At 39.5% G+C, this 22125-nt stretch overlaps 1 protein-coding gene across 2 annotated transcripts in view; it reads left to right on the top strand.

The window, feature by feature from the left end:
* Positions 1-22125, top strand: part of LOC109030069 (17-beta-hydroxysteroid dehydrogenase 13) — a 73293-nt gene that overhangs the window by 23076 nt on the left and 28092 nt on the right. For both annotated transcript variants that reach the window (XM_019040833.2, XM_072301714.1), the window contains exons 2-4: positions 2057-2167; positions 20677-20795; positions 21757-21910. In XM_019040833.2, coding sequence (XP_018896378.1) covers positions 20683-20795; positions 21757-21910 — 267 coding nt within the window. In that variant the 5' untranslated portion in view covers positions 2057-2167; positions 20677-20682. The remainder of the gene's footprint in view (positions 1-2056; positions 2168-20676; positions 20796-21756; positions 21911-22125) is intronic.

Genomic DNA, 22125 nt, shown 5'->3' on the forward strand with positions numbered 1-22125 from the left:
CCGTAAAGTTTTGTTTCAAAGGATGAACTAGGTAAAATGTTGAATGGGGTCCACCGGACTTTTCGGACACTAAGAGATCAAACAAACCAGAGGAGATGAGGGAGGGAGAGGGGGGCTTCCGCGGCGGGACTGAACGACACCTCGAAATGATATCATGGCTCGGTATCAACTATATCAATCGTACAAGTAAGTATTAGACCGGTCACTTTTCTATCCTTTCGTTCAAGTCTCCGAAGAATGCCCTACACGAATATAGCACACACAGCCCTTCACCAAGGCAAAAGCGCCATTACAGGACAAAACATCAAAAAAATAAACTGTCCTCAAAATTAAATGTCAACGAGAAGTGGACCTCTTTTTCGTGCAACCGCAACTGACACAGCATAGTTATTTCAAAGCTCCTTCGTACAGAAGTCATTTCTTTTTGCTGTTTGCACAATGCATATGTTGATGTTACACACTTAAGAGACGCATGTGAAATATTTAATGGAGAGTGTAGGGCTGTAGGCAGAATTGAATGATACCAATGAAATGATATCATGGCTCCATTTTAACCATCACACTGACAAAAAAAAACTGCTAAAATCAACACATGAAATAGTGAAAAAAGGTGACAACTCATCAAAATAGATTAAGAACACCGGGTTGATTTTACTAATTTGGTGATTTGTCACCGTATTTTAGCAATTTTTTTTTCAGTGCATTGCTACGAGACATTGGACCGGTCACTTTCTTATCCTTTCGTTTAAGTCTCCAAGATTACCCTCCACGAAGATAGCATCCACAGTCACACTCAGGAACGATTTCCATAGGACCCTGGACTCGAGTGGTTACTAGTGCTACGACCTCACGTGGAATCCTCGCAACTAATTGCTATTATCAGTTGTTGGGCGTCACAAAAAAACCGTAGGATCGTGTATAACTGCCAAAAATCGGGTTTTCACTCCCTCTCATGAAGATTAGGGCCCTCCCTTGTCAAAAGTTTCTGAAAACGACGAAAACGTACTTATATCATGAGAATTCAGCCACCTTCCGGGTTATTTTTTAATTATTGGCTTAACCTCTTTTTTTGAGCAGGCAATGGATGAGTCGTGACTCGGAGGGTAGAGACAAGAAACCCTCCACTGGTGGCTTGGCAATGGCGGAAGCTTTTATTATCGGGACTTCAGCATTCAATTGTTGACCTATCTACTATGTCAATGATTAGCTACGTTTTGAGAGTTTTGTTATGCAAACTAACCAAAGTTTGGGAAACTTGTTCGGCTCATGACGTTGCCCGAAACTCATCATTCACCTAGTAGGTAGGTCAACAGGCAAAAAAAAGAGTGATGACTGTTGCCCCCCTATAATGTCCATAAAGAAAATGTTCAATCCCCCAAAGTAAAGCTTCCACCTGTTGCCAAGAGGCCAGTGGAGGGTTTCTTGTCTCAGCTCAGGGGAAGGATCCTCTGAGTTCACGAGGATCCTACGAGAGGTCGCGCTGCGATTAGATGCTCACAACAGAACGACATGGTCCTTAAACCTAAAGAGCAACGAGAAATGGACCTCTTTTCTCGCGCCGCCGGCACGACAGTTATTTCGAAGCTGCTTCATAGTTCATACCGGAGTCCTTTCTGTTTGCACCGTAAACACGGCGAGTAAACACGGCGACTCAACGCGGCAACCGGGTGGCGATTAAACTCGCTCTCTCGTAACGAAAGCGAAAACCGTCCTTGCACCTTGCCACCGCCGTGGTCATGGGGAGGGGGGGGGGGGGCGTTGGCCGATGCTATGTCTCTGCCGCCACGCATCTGAAATTTCACTTTTGTTTCCATCAACGTCCTCATCCCATCCTCATCTTCCCAAAAGTCTGTTATCAGGCGAATTTTTGCGATCGATCATGGTTTTCCACTCTTCCAAAGACACATCATTCTCAATCCTCATCCAGAATGTTAAGCTTATCCAAATGGATTGGGTAGTTGCGCTGCTCACAGGATATTGTTTTGGTGATTTTAGATTGTATATTTCTTTTGGAACTCGACGTTTTGATCTAAAATTTGTATTTTCTTAATTTCAGATCCGTCAAGGGAACAGCATACCAAATGCTTTCAATTAGAGCTGGATTCTGAGCTGCAGCATCAAAATTCCGGAGTAGTCTCCCTTTTTACCAATACACCTTTTTAAAAATGTAAGTGATTTTATTTGGATTTTTCATGTATAGTGGTTTCACGAAGGTGGTTTAAAGTAGCAAAGATTGAGGCTTTAATTGCCCGATAAAATTTCTTTATCACCGTGAAAGCTTCGCAATTGTTCATGCTCTGTCATTCTAAAAAAAATTCTAATATGCAGCGAGGGTTTACGAGTGCATGTCGTCACTTTCCGCCCAAAGTATCACAAGCGCCCACTGGAACAAAGCACACATTGGATCCCCCTTCTCCTCTAGAGCGTAACGTAATTTACTGACGGCCCCTAAATTATTTCCATTTCCAGGTGTTTTTTCTATCCTTTCGTTTAGGTCTCCTTGATCAAAGCGTTTGAATGCAACTATTCCAGCTCCGGGGATAACCGTGTTGCATACACGGAAATATGTAGGCGCGCAGGCTTTCCTTGCACTCAGAGGCACGCGCCAAGCCACGAATGGCATCATATATAAGAGCGAGACTTTTGAATGGTCAAAAAGCGTTCATTATGGCGTTGCGACGTTAATCACGTGTTTAAAGAATAATTCTTAACGTTTTCCTCCATTCAAAATTCTCGCTCTCATATACAAAGCTGTCTGTGGTTGAGCGCGTGCCTGTAAGTATCAGAAAAGCCAGAGCGCCTACAATAATTCGTGTATGCAACACGGTCATCCGCAGAGCTGGAATAGTTGCATTCAAACGCTTTGATCAAGGAGACTTAAACGAAATGATAGAAAAAACACCTGGAAATGGAAATAATTTAGGTGCCGTCAGTTAATTACGTTACGCTCTAGAGGAGAGGGGGGTCGAGGAAAGCCTTACGCCATTTTGTTTTTACTTGCTAAAGAATCGAGACCTGCGTCACAAAAGCGTTCACTGGAAAAAAAAAACACATTGGATCTAGAGTCCAGACTCTTGAAAACATTGACAGGAAAAAATACTCTTGGTTCAATCGGATTTTTGCTTGAATCAAAACGAAATCCGCTTAAATTAAGAGGCTTGGTTCTTGATTTAAGCTAGATTCTGATTGAATCAAGAGCACTTTTTCTTGTCGATGTTTTTAAGAGTCTGGACTCTAGATCCAATTGTAATAGGCCAGACAGCTTAAATCAAATTTACCGCCAGTCGGGTTCCGTCCACTCTCCGCTCACCAGAGCAGCGCCTCTGGTGGAGGGGGAGTGGACGATGCCTGATTGGCCGTACAGTTAGTTAGCCGAAGACCGTTTCCCGATCTAGAGAACATGTAAGTTCTTCCCAGTTTTCACCCCTTTGGGGTGATTGTTTAGCTTTTCCTTTCTTTCTCGGATGTGACGGAGTGCGCGGGGGTGGCCGGCGGGCCACTTCGAAACCCTTAAACCCGTGACTTACTCTCTTCATATTTCCTTTTACCGTCCTCTCCGGTCGAGCCTCGGAGGCTCGATCCGGATGGCCTCCGAGGCCCGATCGGATTGTGATTCGTGCTGTTCTTTTTGTTGTATGGATCCCCGAGCCATTACACAATGTGTTTTTTTTCCAGTGCCATGCGACGCTTAAATATTTCCGCCGCCTTCTTATTTTTTACAGAGAATTTGTTCAACGACGCTGTCCGAAAATTTCACTAATTTTTATCGGCAGCACAAAAAATGTTAGTGAAATTTGCAAACAGATTCAACCCTCAATATCTCGGTAAAAAAATAAAATGAGGGCAGAAATTTTTAAATGTCGCATGGCGCTTGTGATACTTTGGCCGGAGGGTGACGATGTGTCGTTCGATGAAATTTTGTGCCTCGGGTCAAAATATATTTACAATTGATTTTTTAAAATATGAGCGGCAACATCGTGAGATGAGGCAAAAATCTTAGGCTGCCCATACAAAACGAAGACGACAGAAATTTTTGGTCACGATGTTACCGAAAGAACCGGTCATTCGAACTGAAATGCTGGACCAAATATTTTACGACACAGCCGCTTGGATATGGTTTCTTTTCGTCACCACCTTGTCGCGGGTCATGCTCTTTCATGACACGCTTGGCCACTCATTTATCACGAGGAACTGCGCTTAAAGATAAAAAAACCTCTCCCAAATTCCGCGACGGATTAATTTCTACGTATCCCGGTGACATTTTGTTTCGATAGAGCCAAATTAAAGTTTATCATGACCACGCATGCAGGATAGAACACATAAAGTATATGAAGAAAGAAGAGTTATCACAACGGTGTTCATACCTCTCGTGTAAAAAAAAAAAGTCCAATTTCTGAGATATGTTTCTTTAGTTGAGATGTGGATCGCATTTAGCAAAAAGGAACTACCGTGATTACAAAGTTGTATAAAATTTGCTTCCTCATTAGTATCTGAAAAGCTCTCAGATAAGCAAATTGTTTTTCTTTCTCACCGAAAAATTGTTAACTTTAAAGAAATATAATTTTGTAAATTTGAGTACTGTACATATATTATGTAGCTTTAAAAGAAAGGAAGAGGTTGAGCGATTTTGGAAACACTGTAATCGGGCTGGTTCCTCTTTGCTAAATGCAATCCATGTGAATGCTCCTCAAAAATTTCAAGTCAAACGTCAACGGTTAAAACCACAAATATAAAAATTAAAGTGCCAACCATTGATCGTTTTACATTGCTTTATGGATAAAGCTGCTTGGTAATTGGTTAACTTTATAAGAGATTAATCCCTCACTTCACAAAATAGATAGTACCTTTAGAGGATAACTTTGAACACCCGATATTTTTTATGGCTTCTTGAAGACATGCATGACTCCTTTGCTTGAATGACAATATACTTTTTTTTTAAAAACAGATTAATTTGTACCAACTTAAACAGTCACCAGTCACAGACGTTTGAGACTGGAGGCTCAAAATTCTCTTATGTCTAACCAAAACTCAACTACAATGCGACAAAATGGGTTGAATGAGTTCACTTAAGCGACAGATAATTAGACGCAACATCTGCGGGTCTTGACGGCGCATCTTAACCGCATAGTATACTTGAAAAGAGACGAAAGAAAAACACTGCAGTGTGGGAAGCGATGTAAAGATAAATAAAGGGAAGGAAGAGAGAGGAAGTTTTTCTGGGTATTTTTCATCCTTGAACTGATGTCTCAAATGTGAGAATCCAATGGCTGATCTAAATCTCACCGGTTATGATATTTTAGCTAGCTGAATACATTGTTATGACTTCATTTAAGCCAGTCATCAGGCGGATGAATAAGTACCAATTTTTTGTACATGACATAAAATTTTAACAAAATTTTGATGAAAATTGTGTTACTCACGAGCATCATGGCAGTTGTTTTTCATGAAAAATAACTGCCAAAATGCAAAACACACAATGAATAACACAATTTTGCATATTCTACTGGCGGCTTCAACTTCAATCAAAATTTTGATCCCGATTCCTTCTCATCATTTTTCTGTTACCATAAATTTTACATAAATTTTATACCGAAAAGAGAACGTAACGGGTTCCTTTTCAGTTATACATTTTAATAAAGTGTTTATAGTTTTTTAAGGTCAAAATTTAACAATAATGTTACAAAAGCAGGTAGGTTGCTAAAGAGAGGTGTCAATAGAGGCCGTTTTTTGGATCAACCATGGATTTCCTCAACCATATATTTACGATTTTTTACTCATTGAAGGTGTATATTTTACGGAATGTATCATGATTTAGTCATTTTTGTTGCTTTTAGAGTTTAATACTGGCCAAAACCTGGGACTGAAGGCCGAGTTGGACAAAAAATGCGAGTTTTGCTGGTTTTCCGTTGCATGCCAAGAAACTTGCATTATCCGCCAAAATCGGCTTTCAGCCCAGGTTTTGACCCGTATTAGACCCAAAAAGAAACCGAGAATAACCAAATCATGATACATTCCGTAAAATATACACCTTCAAAGAGCGAAAAATCGTAGAGTTGACGTAATTGTGCAACATTAGACCCAAAAGTGGCCCCTTTTCGATACTCCTTTTTTGAGAGGAAGGATTTTTGTCGCACAAGCACTGAGAACAACTGTTCTTGAGATATTATTTTGACTTAAAGTGTCATTTCTTTTCGACAAAATTTGGTTTTTGTTCACTTAAATCCGTGAGGATTCAACTGAACATCAGTTTTTTTTTTAAGTTTAAGAAGCGCCGTTTTGTTATAATTAAGTTTAAGTTAAAAACACGACAGCGAAACAATTTTTCTTTAGCTTAAGAACACCGAATTTTGCCGTCGAGAAACGACGCTTTAAGTCAAAATAATAACCCAAGAATTTTTTTACCAGTGAGGTGCGATATGGCAAGCTCGCACTGGACAGTAGGTACCGATGAGTTTTGAGATGATGTACGCAACGGCCAAACAAGGTGCTCCTCGACTAGTTACTCCTCATCGGGTAAAATAATACCCCCAATACCCCCCCCCCCCCGCCCCCAGATGCCCGGTGCTCGATGACGAAATGTGCCATGCGAGGTTTAACAAGCCAAAGCGGCTCTGTCTGGATGGATGTGAACTTACGTAAACTCACGGTTTGGGGCCGGTATCGAGATCCAGCACTGTGATTGTCGGGCTGCTTTTTCGTGTGGCACCCGAGTATAAAAAAATCACAGCTCGGGATAATACTAGTGTGTGTTTCATTCATGAATGAGGGGTCATTGAGCGCTCACCTAGCGCACGCGTCAGGTTCGACCGAGTGTCCATGATGAAATCCCGAAACTTGTAGCACGACGAGGCGCGCCTTGGGGGATTTCTGACGTTTTTAGGCTTTTCATTGGAAGAGAAACAATCCTTAAAATCATTAGCGTCATAGGTGAGGGCAGGGGGCAATTGCCCTCCTTTCCTCTCTCCGTATCAACAGGCCTAGATCAAATGAGAAAAATTGATCGAATTGCTGAAAACTTGATTTTTTTTTTTTTACTTAGGTACCATGTTAGGGGTCATGTCAGGTCACTTGTCTCGCCTCCTCATCTATCTATATTGCAAAGAATATATACTTACACAATTTCGACGCAGAATATTGTTAGGTTCCCAGTATATAAAGAAAAAAAAAATTACGAGAGCGTTTTAAGCAATGTAAAATACAGTTGGGATGATTTTATCGAAAAGTGTCAGAAAAGTTGTGGTACTTCTCAAAAATAAGAAGTGTATTCGATAGAATTTGGCAAAATTCGAAGGCTCATACGGCGTTACGTGTGAGGGTCCGCGGCAAATAAGTTTACACACTTCCAGAGAGCAACAAAGTTCAGTTGTCTTCAGATCAGCATTGAAATTAGATCTAAGATATGCGGCAGATCTAGTTTCTCATTCTAAAATTGTGTAAAATTAGTTTGACATGGTCTCAACCACGACATTTTAGATACTACAATAATTTGGCAACGATGGACTTCGATCATTTAAATTCATGGAAAACAATCGGTATTTACCTAAACAGGCTACCTCACCTAGAATCGATTATTGATAATGGATCTATACGGAGGAATAACAGTGTTGCCAATCTGCGAGAACAGCCTCTGGCACAGCAGCACAGCATACCGACCGAAAGCCGCAGAGTATGTAGGTCTAACAACGCAAAGCGCGTCTCGATTTTCGAATGAACCCCAGAAAGCATGGATTTATATGGAAAACGGGGCTCATGTTGAAATTGAGTTACGCCCATACGTAAGAGGGGCAACGAGTAGACGGCGCAGCGAGTCAAGTGGATGACTGTCAATGCTGTGGCACTTCAACGCTCCGGGCATTCGTCGATCGAGTGTCTTACCCTACCATGCTGGAAAAAAGTCATATAAACCTTTAGACATTGCCAAATTTCTGTTGAAAATACGAGCTTTGTATGAATCTTGTGGATTTAATCTAGGAGGCGCCCTGCCAAATCGTGGATTGTGGGAATAAGGCAGGAAATGAGGAGATGCGATCTGCCGAAGGAGCTCTGGCAAGATCGCTATCAGTGGCGGTTGGGTGTCGCAGAGCGCTCAGAAGCGCTATAAGAGCGCCCTGGTAAAAATTGGCGATAAGAGCTGCGTTTCAAAATACCATAGGAATTCTTATAGCCGGCTAAAGAAGGTTACAGAAAATTATATAGCTGGCTGTAGAATGCGGAGAAAATCATACGGCCGGGCTATACGAAGCGATAAAAAATTATGCAGCCGGGTTATAGTTCCTATCGCCGGGCTTTACACTATATCGCCTGGCTGTTGCTTTTTCGCCATCGATTATAAAAGGCTATAAGAAATTGTGTAGAAATTCGTGTGCTTTGGAAATCATTAAGTTTGATACGGAACCACCTTAATATTTACAAAACACACATTATATTTTCCTTTATTACATATGTTTTTTCATCAATTAAAACGAGAATAATCCATACATGATGTGGAAACATTTCAAAATCATGGGTTGAATAACGCTGACTCCGCCAGATTAAATATTAGAGCCTAACACAAAGCGGAGCGGCGACGCACTGGCGCCTACAAACCTAACAGGGATACTTCACGCATTGCGCAACGCGTGAAGTATCCCTGTTAGGTTTGTAGGCGCCAATGCGTGTTTGCGCTGGCTGCCCGCCTGCCACGGCGCTTGAAGCAACTATTTCGCACCAGAGGTATTGCACAGTATCATACGAAATTGAAGGCGCTCTAATATATTAGGAATGGCAGGCATCCATCAAAAGTACGGAGCTTTCCTCGCAAAATAAATCAAGATACTACGGCCCAAAAAGAGAGCAGTATTCCAAAAACTCACTAAGTCCTAGCATCCGTAATTAGTAACGTTTAGCATACACTTTATCGCCTAGCTGTTGCTTAATCGCCATCGGCTATAAACGGCTATAAGAAATTGTGTAGCCGGCTATAGAAGCTATTGGAAATCTTACAGCCGTAGGTCTATGGTATTTTGGAACACAGATTCTACTGCCAATTTTTACCAAGGCGACCTGTTAGTAGTAGTAGGATTCAATCTTCATATTTTCTTCCGATACTCATTCTCAGCTGCATGTTTTCTAGTGTCTTATAATCTCAACGAAAAAATAATATCAAATTTTCCTCGGGAATAAAAATTTTACGGGAGGAAATTTTTCAGGATTCCAATGCACATATGGCGTTTTTTTTTTTCAGAACAGGGGTAGCTGGATTTCGCAGCGCATAGCCTTGTGCTAGGGAAAAACACCGTATGAACTTTTGAATATGGCTAAATTTCCCCCTACGAAATATTGATTTTTGAGGAGGGTGTGAATATTGTGCCCTGAAATTTTGAAATATCTTAGTCCGCATTTTTTTTTTTTTTTTTTTTTTTTTTTAAAAAACAACAACAACTCTTCGAAAAATTGAAAGGACGGTAACTGAAACTGCATGTTTCTCTCATAATTCGCATTTTATTCAAGAGAAATTGGCAACGCCTAGGGGCTGATATGGCGTTCTTTCTTAATACAGCAGAACGAGAATGTAATCTAAGGACTTCGTTGGCATTGAGTGGCCAAATCGGCGAGAAAATGTGCAGAAACATTCGCCGCGTTAGTTTTTTTTTTTTTTTTCGCCTTCAAGGTAAAATAACGAGATCATCTACTTGAAGAATCTTCCCTCTGGCAGTTATTAGGGCCCTTTAGATACCGAGGCGCATTAGCTCACAAACACTGCGAGCTTCAGAATTTTGCCACTCGCCCTTGAATTCTACGGTCTGCGAAGTTTTAGCACTTGCGGATCCGAGAAGAAATAACTGGTAAGCGCTCATACGAGCACCAGCTAATTAACGCCGGTTGAACAGGATCAATGAAATTCCTCTGATTATACATCTATATTAAAAATAAGAATAAAATACACAACTAGCCCGAATAATTTATCAACAAAAAAATGCAAGAAAAATGTTAAGGGTAAAAATACTCGATAAAATGCTTGGGAGGTTTTGGAGTAGTTTTAATTCCTCTTGGTAGCCAGGGAACCAACAATTAGGAGTATGCTGACCAAAAAAAGTCAAGTCATTTTATTGTGCAGTTCTAGTTTTATTAATTTTTGCCGTTTTGTATTTTCGTTTTGGGGTATATTATGGAGTTTTCGACTGCAAAGAGAATTTTCGGCTCAATTATATTGTCTTAGGTTTAATGTCGGGAAAATCACATGGGTGTTACTTATTTCCTCTAAAATTAATTTCAGGGTTAAAAAAAGCCCATCAAGAGGTCTTGATAAAGGTGAATAGACTGACGTCAATGATAGAATCCACTATGTATTCAATATGACAATTCATGCTGAAAGAGGGTTTCGTATGATATTTTTATGAATATTGGCCTGAACTGATCATCGCCCTCGTGTTTTTCATAAAATGTTATGCAAAAATCGATGACTTAATGAAAATACTCACTGCATGCAAGAAAGTGATTATCATTGGACGTACCTATTTATGCTAAGAAAAATTATGTTTCATGCAAACTCTATGCAAATAGGTCATTTCAGCAAAAATAGTCCAAATTTATAAAAATCCATCCGTGCGTAATTATGCTACCAGGAACCATGAGCTAATTAAATCAAAACGAGCTATGAAGCACACAAATGCTTTGTACGTACATTCTCTGTATTGAATTCTAATTCACATAGTTTATTTTTGCATTAACACGTTCATTCTGGCAACGTGCTTATTTTTCGACTGCCTACGGACTAGATCCCTGCGGCCAGTATTCGTAGCAGAGAAACAAGTTGCATAACTCCAACTCGAACTGGTCCTATGCTCCCACCTATTTAATTTAAAAGGAGTGTCGAAGGTGTTGAACCGTCTAATTTATTGAAAAGACGCTCCCTTTACCTGTCGATGAGAGTCCTACGAGCGAATCATCTCTTTCGATTAAAACCACCATGTGAACATAGGAACAAGCGTCGTGGGAGAATTGAGCTATGCGCTATGGTGGATACAGATTTATTGGCACGCCCCCAATCATTTCATTTCTATTAGATGAGGAGGCGAAGTGTTAGTTTACGTTCATTACGCTAACGTAAACAAAAGTTGCAACCTACATTTGGGGATTTTAAATTGATTACTAAACTGCGAGGATTTTTTTGAATGTGCTAAGTGGTTTTATAGTAAAGATCTACAACCAGCATTAGCGGAGTTATTTTGGAGAACTGAAATTTTAGTCCGTAGATTACCATCCTAACGAGAGCCTAGGTCAACCTTCAAAGTCAAAAAAGGACAAAAGTTACCATACTATATGACTTAGTCAAAAATCGATTGGGAGCTTGGTAAAATCTGCCTATCTTGTATTTTGCTACTCGATCTTTTAAAATCTAGTCACAAAAATACCAGTCAATGACAAGCAATTAACATATGATGGTTATGCTTTGGTCACTGAAAAAAGTACTGGATGATTTCGACACAGCTAACCCAAGTTTGACTTTATTTTGCAATTAGGTTCTACGACTTCCAGCTCGTTCGTAAAAGCTCTTATCCGCATAAGTAAACTAATGACAAATGCCTTGTTTCTAAAATGAGCCAGAAATAGTAGTTCCTAATTGCAAAATGTAGTCCAATGTATGATGTGCATCATCTTATTAGCGCTGCACGGAGGATGCGGCAAAGGTATTGGTGCTGTGCTCTAAGTAACTATTGCTACACCATTGAGTCGGGGTACAATCTCGAAGTCTGCTGTGCAGTACCAATAAGTTGGAGTAAAACACCAATTTGGTTTAGCTAAGTCGAAATCACTCATTCATTTTTTCAAAGTGCATCTAAATAATGAAGTAGCGCAGAAGAACGGTGGAATGAGCACATTTGTGGGCTGATTATTTAAATTGATAGGCAAAGCTATAGACAAAGAAGAAATAGGAAGTATAGAGCGATCCTATTGGTTAAAATGCATGGTTTCCTATCGACTAAGGGAGAAAATGACCGACTAACTATAGGGTCTCTCGTAGGTTGCTGTTAGTTAGTCTATTACCTACCTCCTCTGTCTATAGCAACCACTCGCTTCCACCAATAGGATCCCTCTACATTTATTTCGTCTTCTTTGTCTATAGTTTTGTCTATCAATTTCAATAATCGGCCCGCTGATCTGAATGGACAGAGCCGCCGCACAATGGAACGAACGAATACAGGAGGTCGGACATGAGATTTTCGGCTAAAATTTCAAATTTGTATGTTTATTCCGTCATAAATTCAATTTCAAAGGGTGGTTCTGAAAGGATTTTTCACTAAAGTTTCTATCGAACCACTCTTAAACTTTTTTGAATCATATCGTCGAAAATATATACTTTCAAAGTTTCGTGATTTTGTTCGACCTCTCCTATTGACTCCGACCAGTGTGCGCCGCGAAAGAGACGAGAAATAGGGGTTTAGTGACGAAACCGATCGGCAAATGAAGTCGGCTCTCGGCGCCCGACACCGATCACCGGAGCGTCCGGCTCGTGAACGACCGATGCAGTTTCGCGTCACGGCGCCCAGCGCGGCGCGGCGTCGCGACGCGCCTCGACGAGGAGGAACAGCGGAAGTGCCGCTGGAACCCACCGCCGCGCCGCCGCCGCGTGGAGAAAGCTCACACGGTGCTCGACTGCTCGCTCATCCTTGTGCGAATACGACGCACAATGGAACAAGTCGATTGCAGAAGTCGAGAAAAATGTGGGAACTTTAAAAGCTTATAATGCCGTGAATTCGAAACGCTAAGGTTTTAGAAGTGGGCCCATTGGTCTCCCCGAAAAATTTTATTTCAGGAGCACTCCTTGAAATTCAAAATTAGACAAAATGTACGTACAAATTTGCAATTATAGCAAAATATTTATATCGGACTTGCTCTCTGGATCCACTGTGCGACACCCGATGCCGGCCTCTCAAACGAGGCACCCGTTGCTAGAAACCGCGTATCTCCAAAGCGGTGTTTCTAAATCTCCGCTCGGGTTTTCCTTTTTACTCGCCGACTTCATATCGTGAAGTTTTTCGAGTGGAGAAGGGAGGTTATGGGAATTGAGAATTTGCGGGTGTCTGAAATTTTGTAAATTTTAAGGTTAAAATGAATCTACTAAGAGAAGTAAGCACAAGGACATCCCGGGTTTCTAAATTGAATAATTATTGGAGGGCATATGACAAATAACCTAATCTCTGCTAATATACATTTGTTGATACACCAGCTGATACAACGTCATGAAAAGGGATGTATTCTCACTTTTAACTCTATTTCCCTACATTTTCCTTCATTTATTTCTGAAAAAAATATGAAAAATACTGTGAACGTAGCTCATTAAGCACTTTGAGATGAAGCAATAAAATGTAAGTGTGCAAATTCTACAGGGTGGGAGCGTAAAATCCATAAGGCCCTCCTGGAGATGCTTATTTGAACTTTCAAGTCATCACTATTTTTGGTACAAAAACAATTTACAATGATCCAAATGAAAATAAATTGTCTGTAAATGCACTCAAAACAGTTTGATTGGCATCAATATTCGTTTTGACGTTAGAATTAGATGTGACAAAAGTGGGAACTTGAACGTCAGGATAGAACATGTGAGAGGAATACAGGAGTATAGCAGGAGTCGTTTAGTAAGTGACACCATGATTATCGTAAAAAGTCCCGAGAGTTGCCCATCGAAAGTGGCTTGAATAAATTGAAGGCCTATGAGTCTGCACCATAAACGTTCGAAGTTGCATAAAAAAAATACATTTTCGTTATATAATGAAGAGAGAGATGGATATATATACGATTTAAAAATAATTGGATTAGCAGCTGTCAGATATTGAAATTCTTACCGAAATGATCAACCACCTTTTCTATATTACACTCGTAATCTCCGCTGAAAAGTTCCTACATTATTTTCCTTTCAGCCTGTTGGTTAAAATTGAGTATTGCATAAACATTTCAATTAAATACCCTGCCACTTAGTTTTCAACACTTTTGAACCCTTCAGCTATTCTCAAAATTACGATCATTGTCGATTATGCTCAAAGATTTCATCCTCAGACACTGGAAATTAAACAAAATTTCATGAGGCTCTCTTTGCCAAAAGAGAAAAAATAAAGTTATTTTTAAACTTCTCGTTGCATCTGTATGAGCCCTATCTTACGTTAAAGCTCATAAATACAGAGGTAAACATTGAATCTGTGTCTGCGGCCTTCCTCCTAATTGGATACGTGACTTCAATGGACAAATTTGCAGCCACGGTCTGTCTGCAGTTCTGCCGGGCTTTAGGAAGAACAACGTTTGAGCCTTCAGGCGTCGCCAAATTTTCTTCGACAAATTACGATTTTTCGAAAATGTTTGTCAATATTTTCTTCCGATTTTTCAGGGAGTCTAATAATTCGTAATTTGATCTAAAATGCCTGAAAATTTCAAGGAAAAATAGTCGTAACTTTCTTAAAAATTAAATATTTTTCGAGAGGAAATTTGGCAACATTTGATTGCTCATATGATGTTTTTTCTTACCACGGTAGAGTTTCTTAGCGAGACCGCTGCCGAATGAGCAATGAGTGAGGTGTTAAGTGCCAAAACGCATCGCGACCTTGCACGGTGCGGTTCCGATACAAAGCTTGGGCTTCTATCGATCTCTCAGGTGCGGCCGCAGAGCGCATTAGCGCAACTCGTGCAAATTGGACGGATTTCTATCAAACAGAACCATGTGCATTATGACGTGTGCCCTTTTATGCACAAATTTTTACGGGTCTCAGGGCTCTTGTCTTAATTCATACAGTTTCGTTTGGCAGAAAAATACGTCCAATAATTGATCTCGTTTCGCCCGACCTTTGCAAAGTTGCACAGTGACGAGACTTTTGGATGAGAGCTAAAAGGTTATTTTACAATGAAGATTTTGCACACAAAAATTGAATTGCTTCATCTGAGAGTGTTTAATAATCTGAGTTCGCAGTATTTTTCATGATTTTTTTCTGAAATGGGAAATCTGAGAAAAATCGATTTAAAAGTGAGAAAATTTGGCACCTTGTGATGTCATCTGGTGGCATTTTCCATTTAAACATACCTATGTATTTTGGCGAATTAGGTTATTCTGCCATATTTCCTCCAATATTCGTTCAATTTAGAAACCAAGGATATCCTCGTGCTCCGTTTTTTTCTTAATAATTTCATTTTAAACATGGAATTTACAAAATTTGAGACACCTGCAAATAATCCATTCTTATAATTTATCCCTCTCAGCATCCCAACATTGTCTCTCGTTGTACCGAATAAGCGGTCGCTTACTTTCTTACCCTAGCGTTTAAGTCTCCAAAGAGCATCCCGATGGCCCAGTGGACAGGGCGAAATTTAAAGCATTCTGATTCAAGTCTCCCAATTGAAATTCAACGTGGAACACGATTTTGGCAACGAAAGTTGCTTAAAATAACTCATAACTGAGATATTAAACGTTTTTTCGTTGCGTGAATTCAGACCGAAGACTGTCGAATAAAGAGAGTAACATTTCAACAGTATTCAAAATATTCGTCACTAAAGCTGGAGCGCTGGAATGAGCGAGCTTTTTCCTTTTTTTTCTTTCTCCTAATAATACATATTTTTAATATTCGCTCATATTTCCCTCACCGACATAAGTTTAAAACATCATTGAACAAGAAGGTTTCACCTCTTCAATTTCGGATTTGTTGTCCTAATTAAATTGTTACCGGTACCGGAAGTACGCCTACATTTATGTCATCAGACGCACTGAATTATCCGGATATCGATACTCCATGTACATTCCGTAAAGCGCAAATCGCCTCAAGGCCTTTGGAAGTGAAGTTGCTACAAAATACTCGCTTCGACGTATTAACAGTCGTAACTTTGCCGCAGATTTTTTAGAGCCACCGGAAGAAACGAATCGTGATACACCATCATTGCGTTGATCTCATATCATTTAATGTCTCCTGATATATTTTTTTTTTTTTCCTTTTTCCTTTTTTTTTTATGTCAAAATTTGATGAGCCATGCTGATCCATGCGACCTTATTATTGTAAAAAAAAAGAAAAAAAAATTATCGCAGTTTATGGTCTTGGAGTTCAGTTTATTATTTGATTGACGCAAAGAGCTTTCTTGAAAGTAATGCCGGGATATAAATTACCAGGGGGCTATGCCCCCTGGCCGCTACCCGGCCCAACCCCCAGAGGGCGCTTCACGCTCTCTTAGGCCCACTTCGACAGACAAACCTCTCTTAATATCTTCCCTTTTTCTAAATAATAGCATCGAGGATGCGCAACGCTGCAAATTACGGTACGTTCTTTTCAAGTTTAGCCATCGATAAAAATTCATCCACGCTGCCTTGTCAAAAGGGAAAGGCAACCGAAGAGACTCGACAGTTAGTCCATAATTTTACCATGCTGTCTGTCATTTTACCCCTCAGTCTGTAAGAACCACCAGTTGCAACCAACAGAATCGCTCCATAATCGCTCTGTCTATCAATTTCAATGATCAGTCTGAGGTTCGGACGAATTAGCTCCACGAATTTTGGGTTTCAGGAACCAGCGCAGCTGAGCTATAACAAGCTCCTGGAACAAGTTCGCCCGAAGTTCCTTGAACCGCGCTCTTGAGGAGAGGGCCTTGTTTTCCTGGAGTTTTATCTTAGGAGATTCGGTAACGTTTGGAGACTCATACAGCATTCTTCTCTAAAGGTTCAGTTACACGATCAAATTAAGCCGTCAAACCGAAGCTCTGATTGGTGGAAAAAGACCTGAGGTGAGGATACAACCAATGAGATGCCCAATTTGATGTCTCAATTTGATTGTGTAACTGGACCTTAGCACGATATTACAGTCAATGGGAACATCGTTGACCATAACTTATTGACTGCGCGCGCTTCTATGACGGCACACTGAATGTACCCATGGCTGAAGCATTTACCAGCCTGTCAAAACTAAACTACCACGAGTCCATTTCTGCGCCTTTCACTTCAGCCGAAGAAGCTGATTCGACTGCGCATGCGCAAGGTAGTTATTTCGAGTACGTTTGCGTCGGAAACGGAGCCTGGATTTGCATTCACGGCGTTCGATCGGGTGTTTGCTCCCTCTGATGAGGTTAAACGGGGGAATTGGCAGCCGGGAGGCATAGATTACGCGCTGCTTACCCGCAATGAAACGGAGTCTTTGAGACGTCGGCGTCGTAACGTCTTTGCATTGCTCTCGACAAAGGGAACTCGTTTAACCTCACTCTCGCCGCGAGCTCGCATGATCGATGACTCCACACAACGGATCCGTTTATCGCTCGCATCGGGCAAAATTCCGCTGTTGTCATACTTGAGAGTTTTTCGTACTTATCGGCCGGATAATCGATGCACCCGGTGAAAGTAGAACGCTTCCGTGGTGGTTCAGGGTTGCCACAGAATTTGAAAAATAAATACCCCTCACTGAAAAAAAACACATTGGATCTAGAGTCCAGACTCTTAAAAACATTGACAAGAAAAAATACTCTTGATTCAATCGGATTTTTGCTTAATCAAAAGGAAATCCGCTCAAATTAAGCGGCTTGGTTCTTGATTTAAGCAAAACTCCGATTGAATCGAGAGTATTTTTTCTTGTCGATGTTTTTAAGAGTCTGGACTCTAGATTCAATGTGTTTTTTTGTTCCAGTGGTGATTTCCCTGACACATATTGGTGAAATTCCCTGACAATGGAGAATTTGCATGCACATTTTTAATTGCTTCCTCTGAAATTGCTTAAAGAGCTGATTACACAGTATTTTTTATAATTTTTTTCTGATATGGAAAACAATGTAAAAATAGATTTAAATGTGGGAAAATGCATTGCCTAGTGATGTCATCTGGCGGCATTTCCCATTTAAACACATGCATTTTAGCAGACTAGATAATTTTATCATGTCCTCTCCAATAATTGTTCAATTTATGAACCAAGGGTACCCTCGCGCGTGTTCAGTTCACTCAGTAGTTTCCACTTAAACACAAAATTCATCAAATTTCTGACACCTGCAAATTCTCTATTGCAGAAATGCCAAATTGTTGAAAATACACAGGGTTGCCACAGAATTTAGAGAATGAAATTCCATGACGTTTCCTTGATTTCCCTAAGATATTTTGGTAAAATTTCCTGGCACTTATGGGCATGCCAGATGATTTAAAAGACGCAATTTGAAATAGTTTCCACGTCAGATCTGTCGTTAGAATTATCAAACCTATTCTAGGAAGCAAATAAAGATTACTAAGTAATTTTTTCTTGACACTTTTGTCATTTTCCGTAACGTTAGAGGTTTTCCATGACTTCATTAAGTTCCCTGACGGTGGAAGTCCTGACTGTATGGACCTGGCCTTACCGAACCGTTCATAAATACTTTAAAATCGCAGGATGCAGTAGACCATTTAAAATAATGAAAAAACAAAAACATTTTTCGATTTTACCATTATCTGACATAATAATAGAAAAAGATAGGTACAGCTCTAAGAATGACCGTCACAACTTCTGAGAGCGATCGATCTATCCTGATTGGTTGCTTTAATTTAATTGTTATTTTTTTCAAAGTCAATTTTGGAGCTTCAGTGAACAGTTTTTTTTTTCAGTTTCGCTGTCTGTAGAGAGATTGACATTTCAAACTGAAAATTCTCTCTAATTTTGATAACACTCAGATTCAAGGTTGGCCGGCTGGGCTCTCACCACAAAGCACAATAACAAATATCACAACATATACGAGGAAAAACTTTTCCGCCAATAATATTTTCATCGAATTTCTTTTTGAAACAACCGGAATTGCCGTTGTCTTCGGATGTATCGGAAAGAAATTTGATGAGGATATTATTATTAGAGGGAAGTTCTCATATTGCACTCTGAAAATTTTTCTCCAAGCAGCGAGGGCGCCCTCTGTGAGGAAAATTTTTTCATCACACCGTTGACGATTCACCTTAATCTTTCAGACTTTCAAAGTAAAATCTGACGGATGTCCTCCTCAAAGAATGCGCGGATCCAGATGAGCTCGGGTCGATTTCACTTGGATAGTTCGTGGCGTGACAATGCTTGCGATGAGCCTGTTACTCATTGTTTTCGAAAGCAGGTTAAAAGTGTCTCTTGACGAAGTGCAGTGTGCCACAAAATGCCCCTTGTTTTATATTTCCGGTATTCCTCAATCCGAAATGTCTTAAAAACATTTCTGCAAGGTACCATGTTTCGGGGTACTATTGAGGAGTAAAATTGAAACGAACATGAGAGAAAAGGATTTAGTTTAGGGAAACATTTTATGTGCAACGGTTTTTATGAATTTGAGTCGACCATAAAGACAAAATAATCACTCATCCTACTATGTTTTTACAAGATTTCAAGTCAATTTTCCTTTCCTAGAAGTAGTCTCAGTAATAAAGTGTTTACAAGTATTTTGGTACCGGTAACAATAAACATTATTATCGGTAACAAGCTATTGTTAGTTGTTACCACTAAAGTAGCGTTGTTCTGATTACTATATAGGAAAAGAAATGTGACTTCAAATCCACAGGTATTAGCATTCATGCTCCTCTTATTTTTCACATCAAGTAAAATCGCTTGTTATCAACCCGTGTAAACGTCAAATGATATCAGAAAATAGATCAAAATAATCTAACAATGGAAAATGAAGATAATTCAGTTTGAGTTCTTCATTATATAATATAAACACTTCTATGTGATTATTCCGTGGTTACTTTTTCGGCACTACAATATTTTAACCCGGTCAACTATTTAAGTACGATTATTTATGCCTGAGGTTTAAAAACGATAATTCGTTTAATTGCCGGAGGAAAATTCCATGAAAATTGCTCTTTCTGCGCAGAATCTCACGATTAAAGAAAATAAAAGAAATGCAAATTCCGATGTTTGATTAGCGTGAAGTTGGGGGTGTGGCACAGCGCCTAACACTGGACTATTATACGGCACTTAGAATGGTCCTACATATTCATACAGTCAATCGCAAGTGACGAGCGTTGCGGTAATTCAAAGTAATTAATAAAATGTTAACGTTCCGGTGAGTTTGGAATGTACTGTAATTAGTAAAGCATATTATAAGTTGGTTTAGCTTTTGCACGAGGTTTGCTCAAAGTTATGAGATTAAATTAGGTTCGACGTCTTTTCGCTTGACCTGAGAATATGGGGGGGGGGGGGACATCCTAGGTAAATTATATAACTAAAGCGCCTCCGATAAGAAAAAAAGGCTGATCGACATTTTTATGATTTTTAAAAAATGAAATTTAAAAAATTGAAAATGGTATCTAGTTTTATGGTTCATTATATAAGTTTAACTATTGTATCTTGTGAGACAATATCTTGTCTCACAAGATAAACACAATTTGGCAGGTTTTTTTGCATCTTTCTGGCCAAATAGCAGGCAAAAATTTGGTCCTCTCTTATTGATTTTAAAAGCTCAATACAAGTGCAGCGTAAAGCATTAAAATACTTTTTAGCGTCGGCTGAACCTGTGAACGACTTAATGTGACCAACACTTTACGAAGGTGATAGTAAATGCATTTGACTTATATTTTGACAATCCTTTTTGTTTCAACAGTGAAGTTAAGAGCGCTCATATTGACACTAGAGTCCTATACCTTATTCAAAGATGTTATAGGCCTTTTTGAATAATAGGTCAGGGAGATCTCTCAGCATTGAATAAACAACTAATTATGTTTTTTTTTTGTGTGTGTATCGTGTGTTACAGAGGAAAATGACGACCATAAATGGAGTTACAAAAAGAAACACAAGTCATACCACCAGTAACAAAAACCATCAGATAGGAAACAAAGAACACATTACTCATAGGAAAAAATTCAATATCAAGTGAGTATCATTGAAAAACTGAACTTTTCAACTCTGAATTATAAAAATAAGCTTTAATTTTATTTATAAAAGTTGAACTTCTGAAGATAATGTGGAAAGCAATTTGCGCATTTATTCGGTTGAGTAACTTTTTATAGTCTTACAATTAGATTGCATTTTGCAAAAAGGAAGCAAGAGCATTCCAATGTTGCTAGGATTGTGCAACTTAAATTCTTTGCAGTAAGATTACTGAAATCGTGCCACAAATTAAATTTACAAGGGTAATATTCTTCTTGAATTTATAGATTATTGGGAGCAAAGATAAAACTTTTTTAGATGATCATTTTATAAATTGCAATAAAGTAAAAAAAAAAAGTTGCACAATCTTAGCGCCATTGGAGATCTCTTGGTTCCTTTTTGAAAAATGCAATCCAATTAGTCTTGCAGGATTTCCTTATTTTGTGATATGTTTAATAAAGCGAGTTACGGCGAGTCAATTTTAAAATTTCAATTTTACATTTTTTGTCAGATTATGAACGTACTCAATTTCTCTTACTCCATTGCACCTCACGAAAGTCACACCTTACCTCGACCAAATTATTGTTGCTTACTATAATTGAGTCGTCAAAATTTTAAGAAATGTAGAGACCATTTTCAAAATCCACCTTTGCTTGAACAAGAGCGATTTGGTGACAATTACAAGGCACTTGTTCTGCTCTCGTGTCTCTTAAGGCACAGAAGTGGATCCTGCAAGTTGGCAACACCGGGTTTCCTTAATTTAAACGTATGTTAAATAATCGATTCTTGTCGGAGCACCTGGCCCCTCCAGGAATCGATACATTTCCATAGGTTTAAATGGAGTAAAACAATGTTGCCAATTCGCTGGACTCACCAATGTCCACGAATGAACTTAGCACTCTTTTAAAGGAGTACCCATAGTTGGAATGAATCAAATCAAATTATTTGTTCTGTTTCATTTCAGTTCGATATCATGGACACCCTCTTTCACCGGCGTATGTATCTTAGGCATAGAGCTGGTAGTTCTCGTGGTTCGACTAGTCATGTCTCTCTGCGAGTCATTGTACAGAATGTTCCTCCCACCGAAAGAGAAGTCTATCGAAGGTGAAGTTGTGCTGGTAAGTGTCAGATCTCTTAACAATGCCCGCCTAGGTATATTAAATGGATCGCATACAGCAGAAAGGAACCAACGATTGAGTCAATGGTTCATCGAAACGGGCCTAACCATTCTCTGTATGTGTAAATGCATATTCTTATAAAAAAAAATAAAAAAAAAATCCGAAATTGAGGACAATCCCTTTTGACGTTTAGACATCTCAAAAAGAAGCCAATG

This window comes from Bemisia tabaci, chromosome 6 (assembly GCF_918797505.1).
Source record: "Bemisia tabaci chromosome 6, PGI_BMITA_v3".
Taxonomy (NCBI): Eukaryota; Metazoa; Arthropoda; class Insecta; order Hemiptera; family Aleyrodidae; genus Bemisia; species Bemisia tabaci.